Source organism: Orbicella faveolata, unplaced genomic scaffold (assembly GCF_042242905.1).
Source record: "Orbicella faveolata isolate gen_17 unplaced genomic scaffold, um_ofav_v1 contig_1, whole genome shotgun sequence".
Taxonomy (NCBI): Eukaryota; Metazoa; Cnidaria; class Anthozoa; order Scleractinia; family Merulinidae; genus Orbicella; species Orbicella faveolata.
The window spans coordinates 5,111,855-5,131,108 of record NW_028301536.1 but is presented as its reverse complement, the minus strand read 5'-3'; the positions used below and the strand labels follow the sequence as shown (position 1 = coordinate 5,131,108).

Genomic DNA, 19,254 nt, shown 5'->3' with positions numbered 1-19,254 from the left:
GGTTGTTTCAGGTTGAAATGCACAAGACGTACGAGATACTGTTGACGTTACTTAAGTATTATGCGTTAAAAACAAGCTCAGCACCTTGGCATAACTTTCTTTTTGGACAACAAAGGTGATAAATGGGACCACCGAACATCACAATGGAGTGGAACCAATCATAAAATGAACAGATATTAGGGTCAATTAACACTGCTTAAACCACAAATAGATTCCAAATTAATTCTTGTCAACAGCTTTTGTCTACCAAAACGTGTTTGTGTCACTGCAGCAAATAAACTTTTCAATTTTGTGCCCAGCATCAAATCGAAAGTGTGATTGGTTTTCTGACCTATTGATTTAGTCTTATCTACAAGTCTTCAATCATTCTCGAGAACATTCTCAAAGAACCAGCCTCATCATCGTGATAGCTATTTATACGTGTTAATCTTAAACCTACACGGTCACTATTGTTTTCCTTATAAAGTTCTAAATATCGTAGTTGGTCATCTATCTATGATAAAAATTACACGACCACTATTTTGCGAATGAAGTGCACTTCGACATTAATTCGTCAACAACTCGTTGAGCTGGAGTAAAAACATGTCTTACACTTTGCAGATACATAAGAGGCTGCCACAAATTGGACAGTTTATCGCTTCTTCCTTCCAAAATCCTATCATTGTTACGTTTTTGTCGGCGCTTGGTATTGAGCGAGTTGTAGTCATTTCGCTCTGGTGATACCTTTTATGATATTAACATTACGACAATTATTAGATACGATAACACTGTTATTTAAAGTAACATGTTTGGTCCTCCCTCAGGACGTCATCAATGCAGAGATAATTGCGACTCCTTGTATCAACCAACCCCATAATAAACGCCTCACAATTAAATAAATTCTCATTAAAATGCATGATTGTGCTTAAATGTAGCTGGCGTTAATGATTGTTCAGCTGTACCTGCTAGATTTAGAATGTACCATGAACTGAAAATTCTTGGCGAAAAGTTCGAACATTTTGTCGCGAGATTTGTTTCTCTTTTTTTTTTTTAGCACTGCAGCGATTTAAACTGACGTTCCATTCCAAATGTCAAAGATCCTGGAAGCAAGCATTTAGCTTGGTGATGGACAAAACAAGGGAGGGGACAACATAATCGTTGCAATATCGATTTCAGCCGCTTTCACTGCTGCAGTTTTGAAGGCTATCCTGTCCTAATTAAAACTTGCACCGCGCTTTTTTTTATTTTAAGTTGGCGCTATTTCACCGCTACTGTGCTTCAAAAGGGGCTTTACAACACTGACATTTTAAAGTAATAAAGAAGCATTCGTGAAGAAAAGAACAAAAAAAAAAAAAAGGAGAATATTCTACCTCAGAAATAATTGAGGTACGAGGTTAGTTTACATGGCTCATTATTGGAAACCGTAAGCTTATGGCCAAGTTCTAATTGACTGAGTTTAAATATTTAATGCTAAACTGGGCTGAACGGCGTTATTCCAAAACCACAATCCCTTAGTCATATCGCCGACGGTACTCATTACCACCTGCTAGGTATCGCGTATAACAAATTGGCCACCAGAACCGCAGGAATTTGTGTTGAAACATTGGCAAATGTTCATTTTATGACTGTTAGAGGCAATTTTACAAGCTATTTATCCCTTGTAGTCGGTTAAAAACAAGCTTGTTGCATAATTTATCAGAGAATTTCGTGCTCAAAGGGTTAGTGTTATAAAAGAGTCAGGTATCAGACATTAAACGGCTGTTGAAAACGAACCCATTTTAAAAGCTCGCTTTTCTTACGGCAAGTCGTATCCATAGCACAAATTTAAGTTCAGTGTTTATTCCGAACGGCATGAATCAGTAGTCGCTGCTTTGAGAGTTGAAAACATAAGTTGTTACAACCAAAGGTATTCAATGTTATTCAGCTAAGGTAACAGTAATATTTTCCACCATTAGGCGTATACGAAAATTATCCACACTTCCAAGCAGTATCATTAAAAATTAAAGCCTCCAAGCAATTAGTGTCCAATGGAAGTCTACCAAAACACACACAACGCAACACACAAATAAGCAGAATAAACTCCAAAGGAATTCGATATGGGAGTAATTTCACTTCACCAGTCTGGGTTAAGAATATTCTCAATCACTTTTATAGATACACTTGATACGTTATCAAGCTCCTGTAGTTCATCATATGCAATAAAATCTATAACATAATTATGTTTTATAGCCTATTATTATACATTCATATCTGACGCTTTCACGATACTGTAAGGCCTCCAGAAACAGTTCAGTGGTCTTTGGCACGAAGCGGCCTTATCTTGAAAAGCTTAGAATAACTTAGTCCTGATGATTCACATTGGAAAGAAATCGTCGCTCCGTCTTTAATATATTACAAAAAGCAAATGTTTTCTTTTTTCTGTATATATGCTACTCGTTTCTTATTAAAACCTGTCTTCGTCCGGGGAGGAACTTCCCTCCCTGTCGTTTGCATCAACAATTTGCGACCCGTCAGCTTCGTGTTCTTCGTCATGCGTCTTTTTCGCGCCCATTTCAGCAGCATGCCGTTTGCGCCATTTCGTTCTACGGTTTTGGAACCAAACTTTAACTTGGCTTTCTGTCATTCCGAGAGAATACGCCAGTCTTGTCCTTTCCGGCCCGGCGAGGTATTTCGTCTGTTCGAAAGTTTTCTCAAGTGCAAATATCTGGTGACCACTAAACGTTGGTCGAGTGTGTTTCCGCTTACCGTCTGCTTCTCTTTCACTGCAGACTGGGTGACTCTGAGTGGCCGCTGTTGGAAACAAGCAGAAATCGGGAGAACAAACGGTCATCGTTTGGTTAATTTGGGATTAGCGGTATTAAGAGTGATTGTGTAATGCAATTAGCTAAAGCAAAGGGCTTAAAGAAGCATATTCGTAACTTAGTGACGTTTGCGTTGAACTCAGTAGCACGAATAAAATCGTGAATTGAGTAGTAAGAGATAATTGTATTGCTTGCCGAAACAAAATTTCATTCCGTCGTCAAATCATCAATTTGTCTCTACTCCAAGATGTGTTTTTAATGTGTAAATGCCGTTTGTTTAGGTGTAGGCTTTTAAGCAAATAAAAAGCGCCGAGAGGAAATGAAGAGGATATATGCTATTCTCAAGGATTACAGTATCTATTATCGTAATACTGTCAAATTAGTAAAGGGAATAATAACCTTGCTGTAGTTAAAGCCTTCCCATAAAATAACTAATAAAACAAGACTGCTATTGGTACGCTAAGCTTCGGGACAATTAAGTTTATTACCCTGCAGGGTCAACTTTGGTAGATGGCTTAAAATATTTTTCCGCGCTCGAAAGCACAATTTTTCCATACGCATTGGTGTTGTTTTGAAAGAAATTACAGTATTGTCAAATATCGATTTAAAAGTGCTCTTTGGCGTACTAAGCTTCCCCAAACATTTCTCCCGAAAATGTAGTTTCTAAGCTTTGCACGGAAAGTATATTTGTGTTTTCTATAGGAAGCCAAATAATTTTGTCTCATCGTAGCGAATCTAATGCCAGCTTTTTAAGATTTGCATCAGTTCTCACCTTAGCGCAACCACCAGCGCTCGATAACTGTTTAGATGAGTATGGTATAAATATTTTGGCTAGAAAGTTATTGAGATAAACAATTAATTTAATCCTTTGGCAGCTATGCGGGTAGCCATGGCATAATACTGGCTACAGTAAACCTTTTTGAAGGAAAATGCGACTGTTATACATGCAGTCATAGCCAGTAACTGTGATGCAACATACCGTTGTATCTCTCTCGCCACTGTGACTGCAGCATGTTACTCCAGAGGAAAGATACGTCAGGGCCGTAGCCGTACCGCCGCGCTGGTGGGGCAGGGTACGATCTGTAATGAGCTGCAGTGGGCATGCTGGCCGGTGGACGCGGATCCGGCTTGCTTAGTATATCATCTATCCTGTACGATGAAGTCGATTTGGTGACAACCGGTACTCGGGGTATCGGGGAAATCGGCTGCTTTACACCGGGAGAAACCGGAGGATAAGAGGGTATGTGAATATTCCGTGGCTTCACATCCACGAACGGGCTTAGATAGAAGGATGGCCGCTCCATGGTAGCCTTCTTGGTTTGCCGGGCTGCTCGTTGATCGATCGTCTCGAGATGTCGCTCTGTTGTGTTTTTCGTCCTGCTCGGGTGTCGAAGAATAAGTTAACATTAATAAACTATAGTTGACTTTAGCTCTGATGCGCCTGTCAGCAGTTAAGCCAAGCGTAACAACCTTGATTGATGGGCTGTCGTGGCAAACATTAATTGATATAGTAGGTTTGTAATGGAAGATAGCGAATAATGGAGTGCTCATGAGGCAAGCGGGCCAGCTGATTGGTTGATCATTGACAGGTGTTCTGGGGGGAAGCCAGCTTAATGCTCCTAAATGATTGAGGGTTTGTTAATGAATTTGCGTTCCACCTCAAAATAATGTTAGCGCGCGGGAAAAGGTTCTCGAATTGACTAACAGCAGGGAGATTGTGGCGCCGCTTTTAATAGAAAGCTCTTAATTGGCACCCTTAAGAAACATTTACCGATCATTTACAAATTGGCTTCATTTAAGAAGCTGAAATGAACCTTATCTGTAGTCTATTTATAGACCAATTGAAAACAATATATTCGCGCGTCATTGGCAATTTGGCCGTCTTTATGCAATAATTGTTTGCTGTGAGAGCAGTCCATGTGTTAAATGTGTCTATTGGTTTATTACTCGGCAAAAGCCAAACAATACGCTCGCCAAATGAATAACAAAAGGATAAAAAGGAGTGATGTTATAAAATGATAACGTCCAAACAGGGTGTTAATAACAATATCAAAACATTATCTGTGATGTTTTGAAATAATCCGCAAAAGGAGAAACAAGTTACGTTTTCTCACTTGCGTAAAAACAAAAATGCATGCCAAAATGTCCAGCGTTCACCGATTGTATCTTGTGGCTGCCAAACAAGTCAAATTATGCCCTTAACTCAATGAGTTAGCACTATACGTTATAAGCAGTTCTGAGCTTGCCTCATTTCAAGCCAACTTGGATATTTTAATTTCCGAAACATCTAATAAATACAAAGTAGCAATATACGAGATTGTTATCACGTTAGATTAACGTCATTTCGAGCTTAGCTTCATATAAAGAGACGTCTCGTCAATGTTTGATGTTTCTGACAGGGTTCAACAACAACAGTGAGCGACTCATTTTAAGCAATTCACCCTAAAAACTTTGTTTTTCTATCGCAAAATTCTTTTCTTATACATTGTATTGTCATTTAAGGACACAACGTTTCCTTCAAGGAATGGCAAATTTTGCATAAGATTACAAAGTTTTTTTTTTTTTTTTTTTTTTTTTTAAGGAAACAGGGTTTTAATTTCCTTACATCCAGTTCTTTTGGTTAACCAAGTTTCAAGGTTTAACAATGCTTGACACTTTACCGAATGTAGCTCTCTTTCTTGTTATAAGTCGTTTTGCTTCCTTTAGTAGATTGATATTTATTGTTCGACTTTCCTGCTAGCTTAAATAAAAATCTATAGCAAATTAAATTAAACAAACATCGAGGCTGCGAAATGAACACTATTATGGTAGCTAAGCTTTTCATCTTCTTTAACTCACTGTGCGGTGCCATATGAATGGGAATTTTATTGTAAAGAAGTTTAGGATTTTGGTAAAGATGAGCTGGTAAATACTTTTGCAGGAGAAAAAGAGAAAACTGGACATATTAACTTGTGTCAATAACAGGCCTTTAATGCTAATTCTGTTGATGCTTTTGAAGAGCAGTAATTTTCAATATTCACAGTTTTCAATAGTGTATCGTATTAACAAAACGTAATAAAAATTGTACAATAAACCGGTATTACAACAGCTCAATAGGAAAAGAAAACTAATTTTTCTTAGTTGCTTTAATGTGTTGTGTTAAATCCATATGTAATAAGTGATATTTGTTTCCCGTGGGTCCCGGCTCATTTCGTCAGCGTGCTGTCAACAATATTTACAGCTTTTTCTAAAAGCTCATCTTAATTTGAAAATTGAACCATTGCGGTTTTAGTCGACAAAGTGGTGCGCCAAAAAAAGGCATCCAAAACAGGTGAAAATGAGGACTAAAATTCAATTTAGAAACGTGTAAATTTAAATGATACCCATTGCTTTTAAGTTCATTTGAGAGTGCGCGGACAAAATAGCGTTTCTCGTAAGCACGAAATAACTGTAGCTCAAAGCGGCCAATGATCAGCTATTTCGATGAAAATCCATTAATTTTGCTAAGTTTTCTCGCTGCAGTTTCAGTAAAAATATCGTGCATTTACCTGCCTTTTAAAGATTCTAGCTTTATTTTGCTGTGCTTTCGTTATGGCATTGCGTATACTGTAACACAATGGGTGAAGGATTTCACATCAATGGTTTGTTCAGTCTTCCATAACCGTAATTTTCAGAAGCTTTGTCAGTGGGTATTTGTACATTTAGAGCTATTAAATGAATTAAATATTCTCTCAGTTTATGGAATAAAAATTGGATGAGCTCCCATTGATAGAGCTAAATTGGCAGCAAAATGCTGGTAAAATGTCAAACATTTCAAGTTAAAATTAAAAACATGGGTCACTTTAATGCTTTCGGGTTAGGCCAAAATTCTAATTAACCCCCATTCCCGCCATTGTGGCTCTCTCACTTCCTTATGTCAGGTTTAGTCACTTGTCGAATATTATCAGTCCACATATCGTAACCATTATTGGTGGGCTTCTTGTTATTTAAGTACGTTTTTAATTTTCCCAACATCTTAAAGCTAGGTAACACACACAAAATTCCTTATTGACATATGAATCAGTTGATTAAAATACTGGTTTAGAAAAAACGCAAATTCTTTAGCTATCTGCCGTTTTTCAGGTAAGTTTATTAAATTTTCAATGGTTTCGCATTTAATTTCTTCACCTTTCGACAAGATTTACACTCGCAGTGGTTTTCATAAAACTCTAGAAATATCGAAGTCTGAGATGGTGCCCAATATTTATGCACAAAATTATTTTTAATCATAACCCTAACGTGAGCAGGACCATCAAAATTTTTGAAAATGGAACTTTTTCTTCAGAAAAAAAAAAAACTTTTTTTGAGGCCATATCATGTGGACACAGGTAACTGGACTAAGAATTTCACCTAATCAGTGAGAAAGTGGTCAGTTGCACCAATTTTATGAAAGTGATTTCTGGTGCCAACACTGATGTACTCGCAAACAAGTCGAAGGCGTGTATATATGTACCAGTGAGAAATAGGAATCTCGATGTATATCTTTTTATGTATAGTTCGCAGTCATAAGAGTTGATTACATATGTTGTGAAATCCTTTAATACATGTAAGCAGACTAAACTCACTCAAAATTAAAGCCCTGAAATCTCAGACGCAAAAGCCTTTTCAGTTCAATAATGATCGTATAGGCTTATATTTTTGGGGCTCCTAAAGAGCAATAGTTTCCTTCAATAATGAAGTCCTCCACTTTCAGACTTCGTATGATCGATAAATTTAAAACTTGTTTGATGTTTCACATTGTCATGTCGAGGCATTTTTAACTGTTGAACGTGCAGCGTTTCTTTTCGTCTCAAATTTTTCAGACACCTGTAAGGCTGGCCATTTTTGAAACCAAAATTTCCTACCGGTGACAAGGCCCTCCGAAAGTACATGAAAGCACACCAAAAAAAAAAAAAGTTTTCTTAACAAAGATAAGTCACTGGCATATTGTTATCGGCGTTTTACTGTGACAGGACATCGAGATATATTTTCTAACAAGTTCGTTGGTTTCTTATCAGTTGTTTTATTTTGAAGTGAAATTTGATATTTGGTTCTGTTTGGACGGAGAGGATTAGATGAAAAAAGTAACGGCTAACTCAGCTAATTAACCTTGTCGCAAATTCATTAAGTTAGATTACACGACTTACCGGCTCGATTGATCTGATCAATCTTTAGCAAATCTTACAGACGAGTTGGTAATACGCTTGACACTCTTGTTCTGTTACACGGTTGTTACCCGTTTTGGTGGCGCCACAACAAAATAGCACACCGTCATAAAGACTTATTTACATCATCAAAACGCACAAGAAGTTATTTCTATTCAGAGCCCTGACAACCCCTCGTCCATAGATATGCAAACAACGATTCATAACGAGCGAGAAGTAGTAAGCTTAGCAAGTCTCGAGTTGGGATTTAGAGATTAACGCCCAGCGAAGCTCCAACCCCATGTTTGTGTTGCGTCTGATGTACATTGATTCCTACCTTTGCTGGGATTAATCTGCGACTGTGTTTGGTTTGCCAGATGCAAATCAAAGCTCTTTGCAAAATAGAAGTTTATAACTAAATTTCTATACCTCTAGTTTTCACGATTCTTGATCATGCAAATTATGCGTGGCTTAAGTCATCAGTAAGCGGAGGTTTTACCTTATACAAACAAACACCAATTCTGTAATTAAAGCATTCTTTTATTTCCATTTGTAAAAGAGTAATAATGGACGGCAATTTGGATCAAACAAAAGAAATTACTTAAGGTGACAAAAGAGTTAAGCTTCTTTTTCAATTATGCTTAATTAGAACATGTTTGATGCGTTTCTTTTCAACACTGGGCATGATTCCATCATGAATGGGCTGCTCATGAGGTTTGCTAATGCTCCACTGTATAGTAGAATCAATCATTCAACCCTTTCTCTTCCAGAGCTACCCATGCAAAAAGTACAAAATGTTTCATTTTCAATATAATTATCTTCTTATAATAAGCAAGCAGTCCCGTCTATGAGTGTTGTTTCCAGTTCTAGCTTTCATTGGGCGGTTATTACTTAGCTCTTATTAACCGAGCAGGAGGTCTGTATGGGAGAATCTTGACCGAGGTCGGGAGTATAGACCGAACGCAGTGAGGTCTGTACACACGACCGAGGTCAAGATTCTCACATACAGATCGACTAAGCTCGGTTAATAAGATGTTTATTATATAGCAAACAACAAAAAATTAATTCGTTTAATGTAACTGGTTTGTACTAGCTGACATTTTGCTTGCGAACGGCGATGAGCTGAACTTTATTCTGCCAAACTCGTCCTCTTTACGTTTTTGTTTTTTTCCTCATCGGGCTTCGCACTTCCATAATATGCATATGTATATTTCCTGGAACTAACATCTTGGAAGAAAATAGTCAATATTTTTGTATTTAGTTTGCACCTTTTTCACGGCAAAATGTAATCGGTCGAGATGCCGGTCTAGATGGGAAAATCTAGACCGCGGTCAATGTCGATCTCAGCCAATCAAATTCGTGAATTCGGTAGTTCCCAGTCCTTGTGAGACACAGCCATGTAATAAATGAATATAAACAGACTTTAAAGTTAAAACCTGTCAACTGTTAACGGGAGCCTGATTGATTCTAAGAGTTCTAGGGTTTGTTAATCTTTTGATGGATCGGGAAGAGACCTGTTCTAACATTTACAAGGTTTAGGTTAATTAAATCAATGGGTCCATTGACTTTTCGTGTTTGAAACTAAATATGAAAGAAACATCGATATCCTCTTGAAGTAAGCGAGCCACTTAGCTTGATGCACACCGATGACTTCACAAACACAAGCACACACCTGGTTTGCTCTCGGATTCTGCCACCTGTGCAGGACATCAACTGCGTTATAAAGAGATTAGTTTTCCGTTTATTTTTTCCATAAGCTTTTTTAGATTGATCCCATAAATAAGAGTTTGGATGTTTCATTTCACTTTGGTTGACATTTTTCTCCAGGTTACCTGTTCAGCTTTATGGAGAACCGAATAAGCGTTTAACGACGTTCGCGCCCACTGTTACTGCGCATCCTTACTGCGCACGTAGTTCATGTCGCAACGTCACGCCACGTCAGCTATGGGAAAAAACATTATGCAAGTATAAGGCTTGGTACCGGTCCCGTTAACGTCACCAGCAGTTTACTCTCTTAAATAGTCCGTGACCCCCTCTTTTTGTCGTTGATAACTTGCTTTCCTAATTTTCGCCGTTAAAAAAAAAAAAAGAAATTGTACGTGAGAAGTTACAAAATTATCATTTCGCCTTTTGTGTTCTCGTGCTACCGAACTGAGTTTTCTTCCAGTTTGGATGGGCAAGACCAGTATGTTTTCTTTTTAAGGTCTATTCTACCTAAGGGAATGATATCAGCTGCAAAAGTTTACTTTATTGACTTAGTTGTGTTGAATTGAGTACGTTCACCTGATCTAAATTTTACTACATGTAGCTTCCACTTCTTTTTTACGATAGTTTAAACTTTGATCGTCTACTCCGAAAGTTTCTTAAAACACAGGGTCTTTAATGCGCCCTATCTCGTAAACAAGTACGGTGACCGTCCATATTATTAAAATATTAATTTTGCTTTTTAAGCTAACGTTGATGTTAACCTTACTGCATGGCAAGTTTAAAAAAAAAAATCTGTACTTGAGAACATTTTGAACATTCTTAAAATAAAATCAGAAAGTGAAATCAATTCTCTATTGAGGCAGAGATTTGTCTGCTCATTACTTTCGAGGTAAAAGCTTTTTTCTTTCTTGTTTTTTTTTAACTGAAGGGGCTGACGTACAGCCTTGGCATAATGGATTTTGTATTTACACCGAATAAGAGTGTTGCCGTGCGTGATGAGTTCCTTTTGAGTATACTGTTGTTATAATCAATCAAATTCCGGCGACAACCGAACACGTCCGAGTTTTGATAGCTCTTTTTATTAACGAGTGCTCGAACATACTCACAATTGCTTTCTGCATTAGACAACTTATATTGTCGTAACGTATATTGTCGTAAGAATATTGATCGCTAAGTCAGGGAGTTACTTTATCTAAAATCTATTTTCCTACTCGATCATATCAGGACATAAAAATCTCGAGATGAAGCGGAAACCAAACTTGAACGTGAATTAAAACAACTGAAGTCAATATCCGTGTCGCTAGTAAATATCTTGCAGTATTTGGAAATGAGTTCATTACTCAAAGAGCCCTTACTCTCTATACTGCTTCAGTTGATTAAAGCAAGTCGAATCTTCTATCTGAGGAAAACATTTATTGTTAAGCAATGACAGTTAAATTCCAATCATGGCAGCTCAGTGTCGCCGGATGAAATGGTTTTGGCTACGAATGTTAGTCGAATTTATTACGTTAGTTACCAGGCTCATCTGCATTGCCATCTTGTTAATATTCTCATACAATTTAGCTACCATAATAACGTTAAGTCGCATGGCATTCTAGCAAGAGAAAGAGCTAGAGCGCAATAACCCTAGTTAACGCTCCTTGCCCGGATCGGTGTAAATGCCTTCAAGAATGGTTCTCCACCGGGCACAAACGGACAGTTTCACTGAGTATGAATCAAATTATAATCGTTCTTTTGTTTTCATAACGGACTCATTCAAACGCTAGAAATGGAGTCTTCAACATGACCGCCGCGGCAGTTTCCCAAGACAATAAAACGGCGGCCACGTTAGTGTTCCAAACCAGTCCTGTTGGAGTTGAACTCTTTTCTCATGTAAACAATTTCTCTTTTGTTCCAAAATGTTTGCATGGCTGCTGGCTGCTTGAGTAAAACACGCGCTATTAAGAACTTCTTAGTAGGTCATAAGGAAAATAAGCGATTCGTGCTTTGGAAAGAAGAAACGAAAAAACGAAAAAGAAGAAACAAAACAAACAGTGCCGGTACTTATTCTAAATCAGTATAGGTTGTCGTAGTATCATTTAAGTTTTTTTTTTTTTTTTTTTTCACAACAATATCCAAGCGCACCCCCAAAAATGGATTTCTCGACGAGTGGAAGTTTTACACGGTATAAATGCAGGTTGACTGTTCATGGTTCAGTGAGAAGGAGCACACGCCATAAATTCCACGCGTGGATAAATCAGAAATGACTGCCGTTGTACAGAGTTACCTGTTGATAATGGCTCGGTGCAGCTTCATTTTCTCGTATCATAGTTGAAAAGGAAAATCTTTAGCGTGCAGTACTAAGGACTCGTAGAAAAAGGGTTGTGTCGCTTTATTGCGTGGAGTTATTATATTTAAGTCGTGAACTAAATCCCTTATTTATCAGGTATTTTCGGGTCCCATGCGAGTAATATCAACCCTTTTCCTTTTACGGACCTATCCTGCGAACGCAGACGTGTTCTCGGATATGTCGCTTGTCGCTTGTTTGTCTTGTTTATTTTCGGCGGAGACAAGCGACAGCCGGAAATACGTCTGTGTTCACAGGCTATTGCGCACCTGGAGCACGTAAAACACATTTTTAAAGATTCATCTAAGTAAAATAAAGCCTAATCAAAAACTGAGTTCTCCCGGGTATTAACAATAATAATAATAATAATAATAATAATAATAATAATAATAATAATAATAATAATAATAAGCCAACAATGTAAGGTATATGTTTTTAAGCGAGTGGCGCACGGGCTAAACGGGACTAAGCTAATTTTATTTTAATGCGCATGCGTTTTAAACAACCTGTTATTATCAACGAGAGGAAGTTCTCGAGTTAGAACCCCGTCTCACTTTGTTAAAAAAGCAACAAAATTGAACAATATGAATCTCCTTGCATTTCAAGCTTACAACGGCCAGAGCGAGTTTACTGGTAACAAAATTTGTCGATAGCACACCGAAGTTTATTTCGACGTTAAGGGTTACAGTGCAATAACTTTTTGTTCTATGAACGAGAAATGTTGATCAACCACACCACCTGCTTCACTTTAATTTGCCCAGTTTTATTTCTCTTTTGGTTCCAAAGCCGCAATTCGATTTAAAGTTTAATTTATGAACTGTTTACTTTGCTATTGTTATTTCAAATGCAAAACACGCTGGGTGCAACGAAGAATTGCTTCTGCCAATAAGAACAAAGGCAATTTGAACAGAGCTTAGGGGTGAATTTCATCAATATATAGAATTCGTAAACAGCTGTTCTGTTTAAAAAGTTTTAAGGCGCTAAATACAGCTTCATCTCTCTGGCAGTCTTTCCTGACGCTGCTGCAGTTCGCGGTGTTCAGCGAAATTAAGCTCAAAAGATAGATAACATCACAGATATGGCAAAACTTTTAACGGAAGTCCGCGAAGTTTATAACAGAGCTCTGACGAGACTATCATGTGCTTCTAATCGTTCTGATTAAGTGAGTTTCTACCTGAGCAACTTCGGCCCGTCGTTCCAGTTGCCAAACAGATCTCTAGAACTTGGCACCCTTTGTCAACCGATCCTAAATATACAGTAAGATGAGAACTGATGACGACATTGTTACCGGAGTACTGGCTTTGGTTGGAAGCTTGATTGCTATTGTTGGTAATAGCCTGGTATGTTTGACAATTTACAGAAATTTGCGTCTTCGCACTCCTACAAACGTGTTCATCCATGCATTGGCTATAATCGGCCTTCTGTTCGCCGTGCTTATTGGGCCGTCTATAACAGTGACGTGGTTTGCTGGAAGACAGTGGATTTTTGGACAGCACTTCTGCAATTTCCAAGCATTCATGATCCTGTTCACTGAATTTGCAACTCTTCACACCATCGCACTGACTGCGTTCAATAGATTTTGTCGAATGACAAAGCCTCACCTGTACAAGAAAATCTTTCCCTCCAAACGGCGCTCTACCGCCATCCTGGTGTTGACGTGGGCCATCCAACTTGGTTTTATTTCTGCATTTTCGTTACCGTCCTTCTCAAAATACGAATTCAGCGCCAGGCGAGCCACCTGCGTGCTAGTGTTCGACAGTAAAAGCGCGGACCTAATCTACTGCGTTACCAAAACGGCGTTTTATTTTGGTGTGACATCCGCTGTCGTTGTGTATTGCTATTCCAAAGTTTTCTGGAACATTCGAGAACACGCTCGGAAAGTGTCGAACACCTTCAGTCGCACTCGCGAACGCGTCAACGTGGAAGAGATCAAAATAACACGAACTGTGTTAGGCGTTGTAATGTTCTTCCTGATCTGCTGGATCCCAGAGTATATCATATCTATGATAATTCGGCTGCATCCAAATCATTTGCATCCTATCCTTGACCGCATTGTTGTATTGTTTCTCTTCTTGAGCTCCTCGCTCACTCCGTGGGCATATGCGGTGACGAACAGGGAATTTCGGGCCGAATTTAAGCGGTTGTTAACTTGCAAAACCAGGCAAGAAACGGAAATTGTGGAGATGCCGGAGGTTGTTGCATAAGATGTACCCGGCGCCATAGACGTGCTTTACAGTCTCCAGCTAAATGTTGAATTGTTTATATACTGAAACTATCAGGAATGGACTGGTCGAGATAATACGCTCTGTAATTAAACAATGTGTTTTACTTTCAGTACAGATAACGGTAGTCAACAGCCAAGAAAGATGATTTAAAATTTCTTTTCGGGCCCCAATTAACTCCATTGTGTATTCGTGTTCCGTATTTTGCGACCCGAGCAGTTATTTACTAAAAAACAACATTACCAACAGCAGTATTTCCACGCACAACTCGATATTTCGTAAATATATTTACTCTTAGGTTTTAAAGGCTACTTTTCAAAATTACGATCGAGCGAGACATCCTTCATCCAAACCGGTAAAACTATATTTTGCCAAAGAAGACTACTAAAAATCCAGTTGATTCATTTTCCTATTTTCTTTACTGATGTTGGAACTCTGCTGAAGGCTCGAAGATTGCGGAGCCTTTAGAATCAAGAAAACTATGTAACGAAAACCTTCTTCTCTTTGCATGACTCTTTCGTATTGGTAAGGAATAGAGTGCAACAGAGACAAAGCAATGATGTAATTAAAGCTTTTTTTTAGCTGGTCATGAAGTAATTTCCTCAAGATCTATTCAAACTATCTTTACATTAGAGTTCGCTCTACTTAAAAAGTAATTTTAGTTTATTTAAAAATAATGATAAAAAATATACCTAGATGAATACAAGTTTCCGTTACATTTCTAGGATTTCAATGTTGAAAGAGGTGAGTGAGAAATTTTAACAAATTAAAATTTGACTAAATAAGCAAATGTTTCTCCCACCAGTGAATATCGGCCTTGGTTCCAAAGAAAATGAATTGTTAAGAAATAATAATATAACAAGAATGAGTAAGAGAAACTATTCGAAATGATCTTTTACAGCTTTTAGTTACTCTCATTTATTAAGAGATTTGCCGCGTGGCATGTAGAAGAGCAAAAGAAGGTGAGTCCCCTATGAGACATAACACCTAACCCATCCCAAGTCAAAAACTTCAACCCGTACCTAACCTATTGGAGAATTAGGAAAATAAAAATACAGAAACGATTCTCAAGAGAACGGCTTGCGTAAGATTAATGTGGCTGCATTCAGGGTATACAGTTCTGTATGTTTGGTTATTGTCGCATCAATGACGTTATATAAACGAAATAACAGTCAATGGAATTTTAAAGGACCCTAGTTAGCCTCGCCATGTTTTTGATGCCATCGAAATTATTGATATGTAAATTATTGGTGTGATAAAGGCACAGAGTTTCAAATGTTAACTATTCCGAGGAAACAAAACAAAACAAAACAAAACGAGTATCGAAAGTACGAAGTTCTGGCAAGGAAGGTCATCGGATAATTAGTGGTAACAATTCCTTGGGAACGCACCTGACTGAAGGTTACCATGGTTACGAATTGCCAGAAGGCTGGCTTGAATAACCCATTTCTACCTATATTTCAAACTGGCTAAATTCGAAACAAATTATTTATAGTGTCTCAATTCCTATTTTGGAAAAAAAACAAAAGGTTAGAAAGCAGCCCCTTGGGATCGGAATAAAACCCGCGATATGGACGCTAAAGGACTAAAGTTTTCGCACTTTGTTGATTTTTCTTAATCTGCATACGATACTCACCTGTCCAAAACGCTTTGCTGTCCACGCGGGGATGGCTGTTTTTACTTTTTATCATTATTATTATTTTTCACTGCATTTCTTGTAATTTTTCAACCGCCATTGTTTCAACACTTAACTGATCCTAGAGTCCAAGGAGGCTTGGTCGCTAATTAAGCGGAAGTGACGTCACATACTCAACCAACTAAGCGCACATGGTTAGTTTTCTCTTACAAACTCTTTAAGAGCGCTTGCTTGTTTACATGACTTAAAATTTTCATTGTCATTTTGGCCAATATTAGGCCTTTTCCGTTTTCACCTGCTCATGGCGAACATCCCTCAAATTTGGACGGATGGTTCGAGGAGTTATCGTTTCGATAACTCTAATATCTTTTCACTCTATTCTCACTTTTAGATGACTCTAAAAGGACACGGTCCGCGCGGAGACGGTGTCAGTCTAGAAAAGTTTTCCCAAGAAAAAATCAAGCATTATAACCTTTTTTTAAATTTTTGCAGAATACCTTAAACGAGACAGGTGTATATTAATATAGAAATACATTTCGTTTAATAGTTTTTCGACGACAATTCAACGATTCCAAAATTACATAGGCACATTTGTGTTTGTGGCCCGCGGCGGCGGGAGTTAGTAATAGCTAATGCTCAAGGTAGAGCAATTAATATTTAACGTTGAACTGTTTTATTATATAACTATTAGTGAATCTTTGTTAATATTTCCGATTTTCATCAGGATACCATGAATGACGCAGGTGAATATTAAAATAGAAACACATTTCGTGTAATTGTTTTTCGACGGTATTTCGGTCCGCGGCGACGGTAATTAATAACATGCCAGTTCCAAGGTAGAGCAATTATGCAGTATTTCATTAATACTTGTTAAGAATTAGCTACTTTTAGTTAATTTCTCCCCTTTTAAAGGCAAATAAAACTTTGTTTTCAGAAGTTTTTCTCTTGAACAACTTGTTTATAGATAGCCAGAAAAAAAATTTAATTCCCTGCGTCGCGAACCATTAGTAAGTCATTGTGTCGATAATGAACAACGTCTTTAAGCTTAGAGGGTGCTTTGGTAGTTATTCATTATTGAACTATTGCGAAATGTGACCTCGAAAAGCTCAATTTTGAAGTGCGCGGTGAGCGTACAGGACCCAAATGTCAGGTTTAAACTACTTCAGCCTGACACTTGGCGACAATATGAAACTTATCATTCGCGAAAACCTCAGATTTTTAGTTTTTTTTAGTTTTTTTGAAATTTTTGGCGAAAAAATGATGTCACACAACTGTGCCAATTTTTTTTTTTAAATATTGCATATCTAACTAAGCTTGCTTAAATTTCTTGCGATATGTCTATCCGTACAAAAGATATAACATAATATAATTCATCTATTGTGGTCATGCCGCCAAACATCTCACTTTTGAAATAAACTTACTGAACGGCTGAAAACTTAAATTTACTTCCCAGAGATTATGCTTTGACAAATATTACTGCTTTGGGTTTGAGGCCAGATATCTCTCAATTTGCGCTTCTTATCAATTACTGCTTTCTCTTAGTACGATATCACATACGGCTCCCTAAAACAAAAGATGATCATCCAAATCTTACGCATTTCATATGCACACTAAAATCACAATATGAAATAGAAACAAAAAGTGGAGACACAGAGAAATGGAAACCTCTCACAGGATATATGAGGATTTAATTAATATTTTAGATTATATTTTCTATACCTATCGGTATCAATCTCCTGCCCATAAGTCTATTTCTAATCTCCTGTCAGATGCATAAATCATTTTACCTTTGATGTACCACATGCCTTTGGTCTGTTCTTTATGTTGCTATAGCACAACCTCAAGCTGTAATGATAACTATCTATTTTTTTTTCTTTGCCCCTTGTCGTTACTGTATTTGTTAGTAGTGTAAGTCGTGTGACTGTATTTGTTAGTAATGTTAGTCGTTTAGATATTGTAATTTAAATAGTGTAAATAATTAGAGCAATATAATGTAATAGAGCTAGTGTTGTAAGTAAGCATTGTTTTCCCTTGTGTTATTGCAAATAATACTAAAAAAAGATATAACATTTCTTTCAAAAATTGGAATTTCACATCCTTTTTTGTTTATTTAGCCGGACTGCAAACTTCTTTAACGTGGTTCAAAAACTGCCCCCAGCCCCTTGGCCCCCACCCCCATCAGCCCAGAGGTCTTTTTTGGGGTGTAAGACCTCCATAAGGGAAAGTTGGCTTAAAAAAAAAAGTTTTCTTCCAAATCCCAACCTCGTATTTTAAATTGGCTCAGTGATTTGAAGTCGATAATCGATTCAGTTGCCTCTTTTTAAAATGTAGCATTGAGGGTGGGAAGATGAGAGACCCTGGGAATGAGGTTGCAGCATTGCATGAGCCTGCATTTAACTATTTATATTTCACATTCCGGAAGAATATGTTAAGTTCCAGCGCGAAATATTTTTCTGTAGACTTCATATTGCGATCATTGACCACGCAATGACGTCATAATTTACCATGAAATAAACATGGGGACGCCCAGCTTTTCTATTGTTATATGCTTGATACTGACCTAAAATAAACTATTGAACAATTATTTCTCGAGCACGCGTTTTATATGTGATACTAGGGAGTTTAAGAAGCTACGACGGCGACGCCGAGGACAACGTCGGTTAAAAAATGAACTTATATCTTACCCACGAATCTCGCGATACCCTAAAGTCATTTAGTTTGTCAAAATTACCTCGAAACTGAATATGGAACACAGCGTTAAATTCGGAAAACAAATTTAAAAAATTAGCCGTTGTCGTGCACGTTCTCCAGACAACGCAGAATTTGGTCATTTCACGTTGTTTTTTTGCAAAGGACGGCAAAGAAATGTACCAAGAATTATAACGCACGTGCACAGCCATTGTTCTACTCATTAAACCTTTTGTTGCCGTTGCCGTCGTGGTTTTCTTAAACTCCCTATTATTAAATATATAGCCAACGAGGCGTCTAGCGCCAATAATTGCTTTACCCAATAATTTAATTCTTTTTATTAAAAACGCCCCAAAAATATAGAAAACTAAAATGACATAGAAAGGCCCCGAAAAATTACTCATAAGCTTACCACAGTCGTAGAGCATGTTCTGATAAATAAACATTAGCCTCCATTTAGCGCGAAAAGATACTCGGATATTTGTCCTTGGACATTATCTGTTCTGAGAAGCGAACAGTTTTCCGAGAGCGTAGCTCGAGGAAAACTGTGAGCTTTGAGGAACAGATAATGTCCAAGGACAAATATCTGAGGATATTGTGTTTATTATCCTGCAGATCTGAAAATTGGAATATTCTCGGATATTCCTCAGTTTTAGCCGGGAAATATTCGGTCACGTGAAGCGTTTAGATCAATCGCGCACGGGCAAATATGATTGATGGATTATAATGGCTCATATACCATGATGGCTAAGGC

At 37.7% G+C, this 19,254-nt stretch overlaps 2 protein-coding genes across 2 annotated transcripts; one reads left to right on the top strand and one right to left on the bottom strand.

The window, feature by feature from the left end:
• Nucleotides 1-1,009: 1,009 nt before the first annotated feature.
• On the bottom strand, nucleotides 1,010-4,223 carry LOC110065122 (homeobox protein Nkx-6.2-like). The gene is made up of 2 exons (XM_020772221.2): nucleotides 3,760-4,223; nucleotides 1,010-2,769 (listed from the first exon to the last, which is right to left on the bottom strand). The coding sequence occupies exons 1-2, from the start codon at nucleotides 4,082-4,084 to the stop codon at nucleotides 2,423-2,425; spliced, it is 672 nt and encodes a 223-aa protein (XP_020627880.2). The 5' UTR covers nucleotides 4,085-4,223; the 3' UTR covers nucleotides 1,010-2,422.
• Nucleotides 4,224-13,216: 8,993 nt separating this feature from the next.
• On the top strand, nucleotides 13,217-14,158 carry LOC110064628 (melatonin receptor type 1B-B-like). Its single transcript, XM_020771704.2, has one exon. It carries the CDS (start codon nucleotides 13,217-13,219, stop codon nucleotides 14,156-14,158), a length of 942 nt encoding a protein of 313 aa, XP_020627363.2.
• Nucleotides 14,159-19,254: the final 5,096 nt, after the last annotated feature.

What these genes read in the sequence shown, in the direction of transcription:
- LOC110065122 (XM_020772221.2), bottom strand. Translation starts at nt 4,084, where the DNA reads ATGGAGCGGCCATCCTTCTATCTAAGCCCGTTCGTGGATGTGAAGCCA. An exon ending in GTGGCGAGAGAGATACAACG is followed by an intron (nt 2,770 to 3,759) that starts GTATGTTGCATC and finishes TGTTTCCAACAG; the next exon opens with CGGCCACTCAGAGTCACCCA.
- LOC110064628 (XM_020771704.2), top strand. Translation starts at nt 13,217, where the DNA reads ATGAGAACTGATGACGACATTGTTACCGGAGTACTGGCTTTGGTTGGA.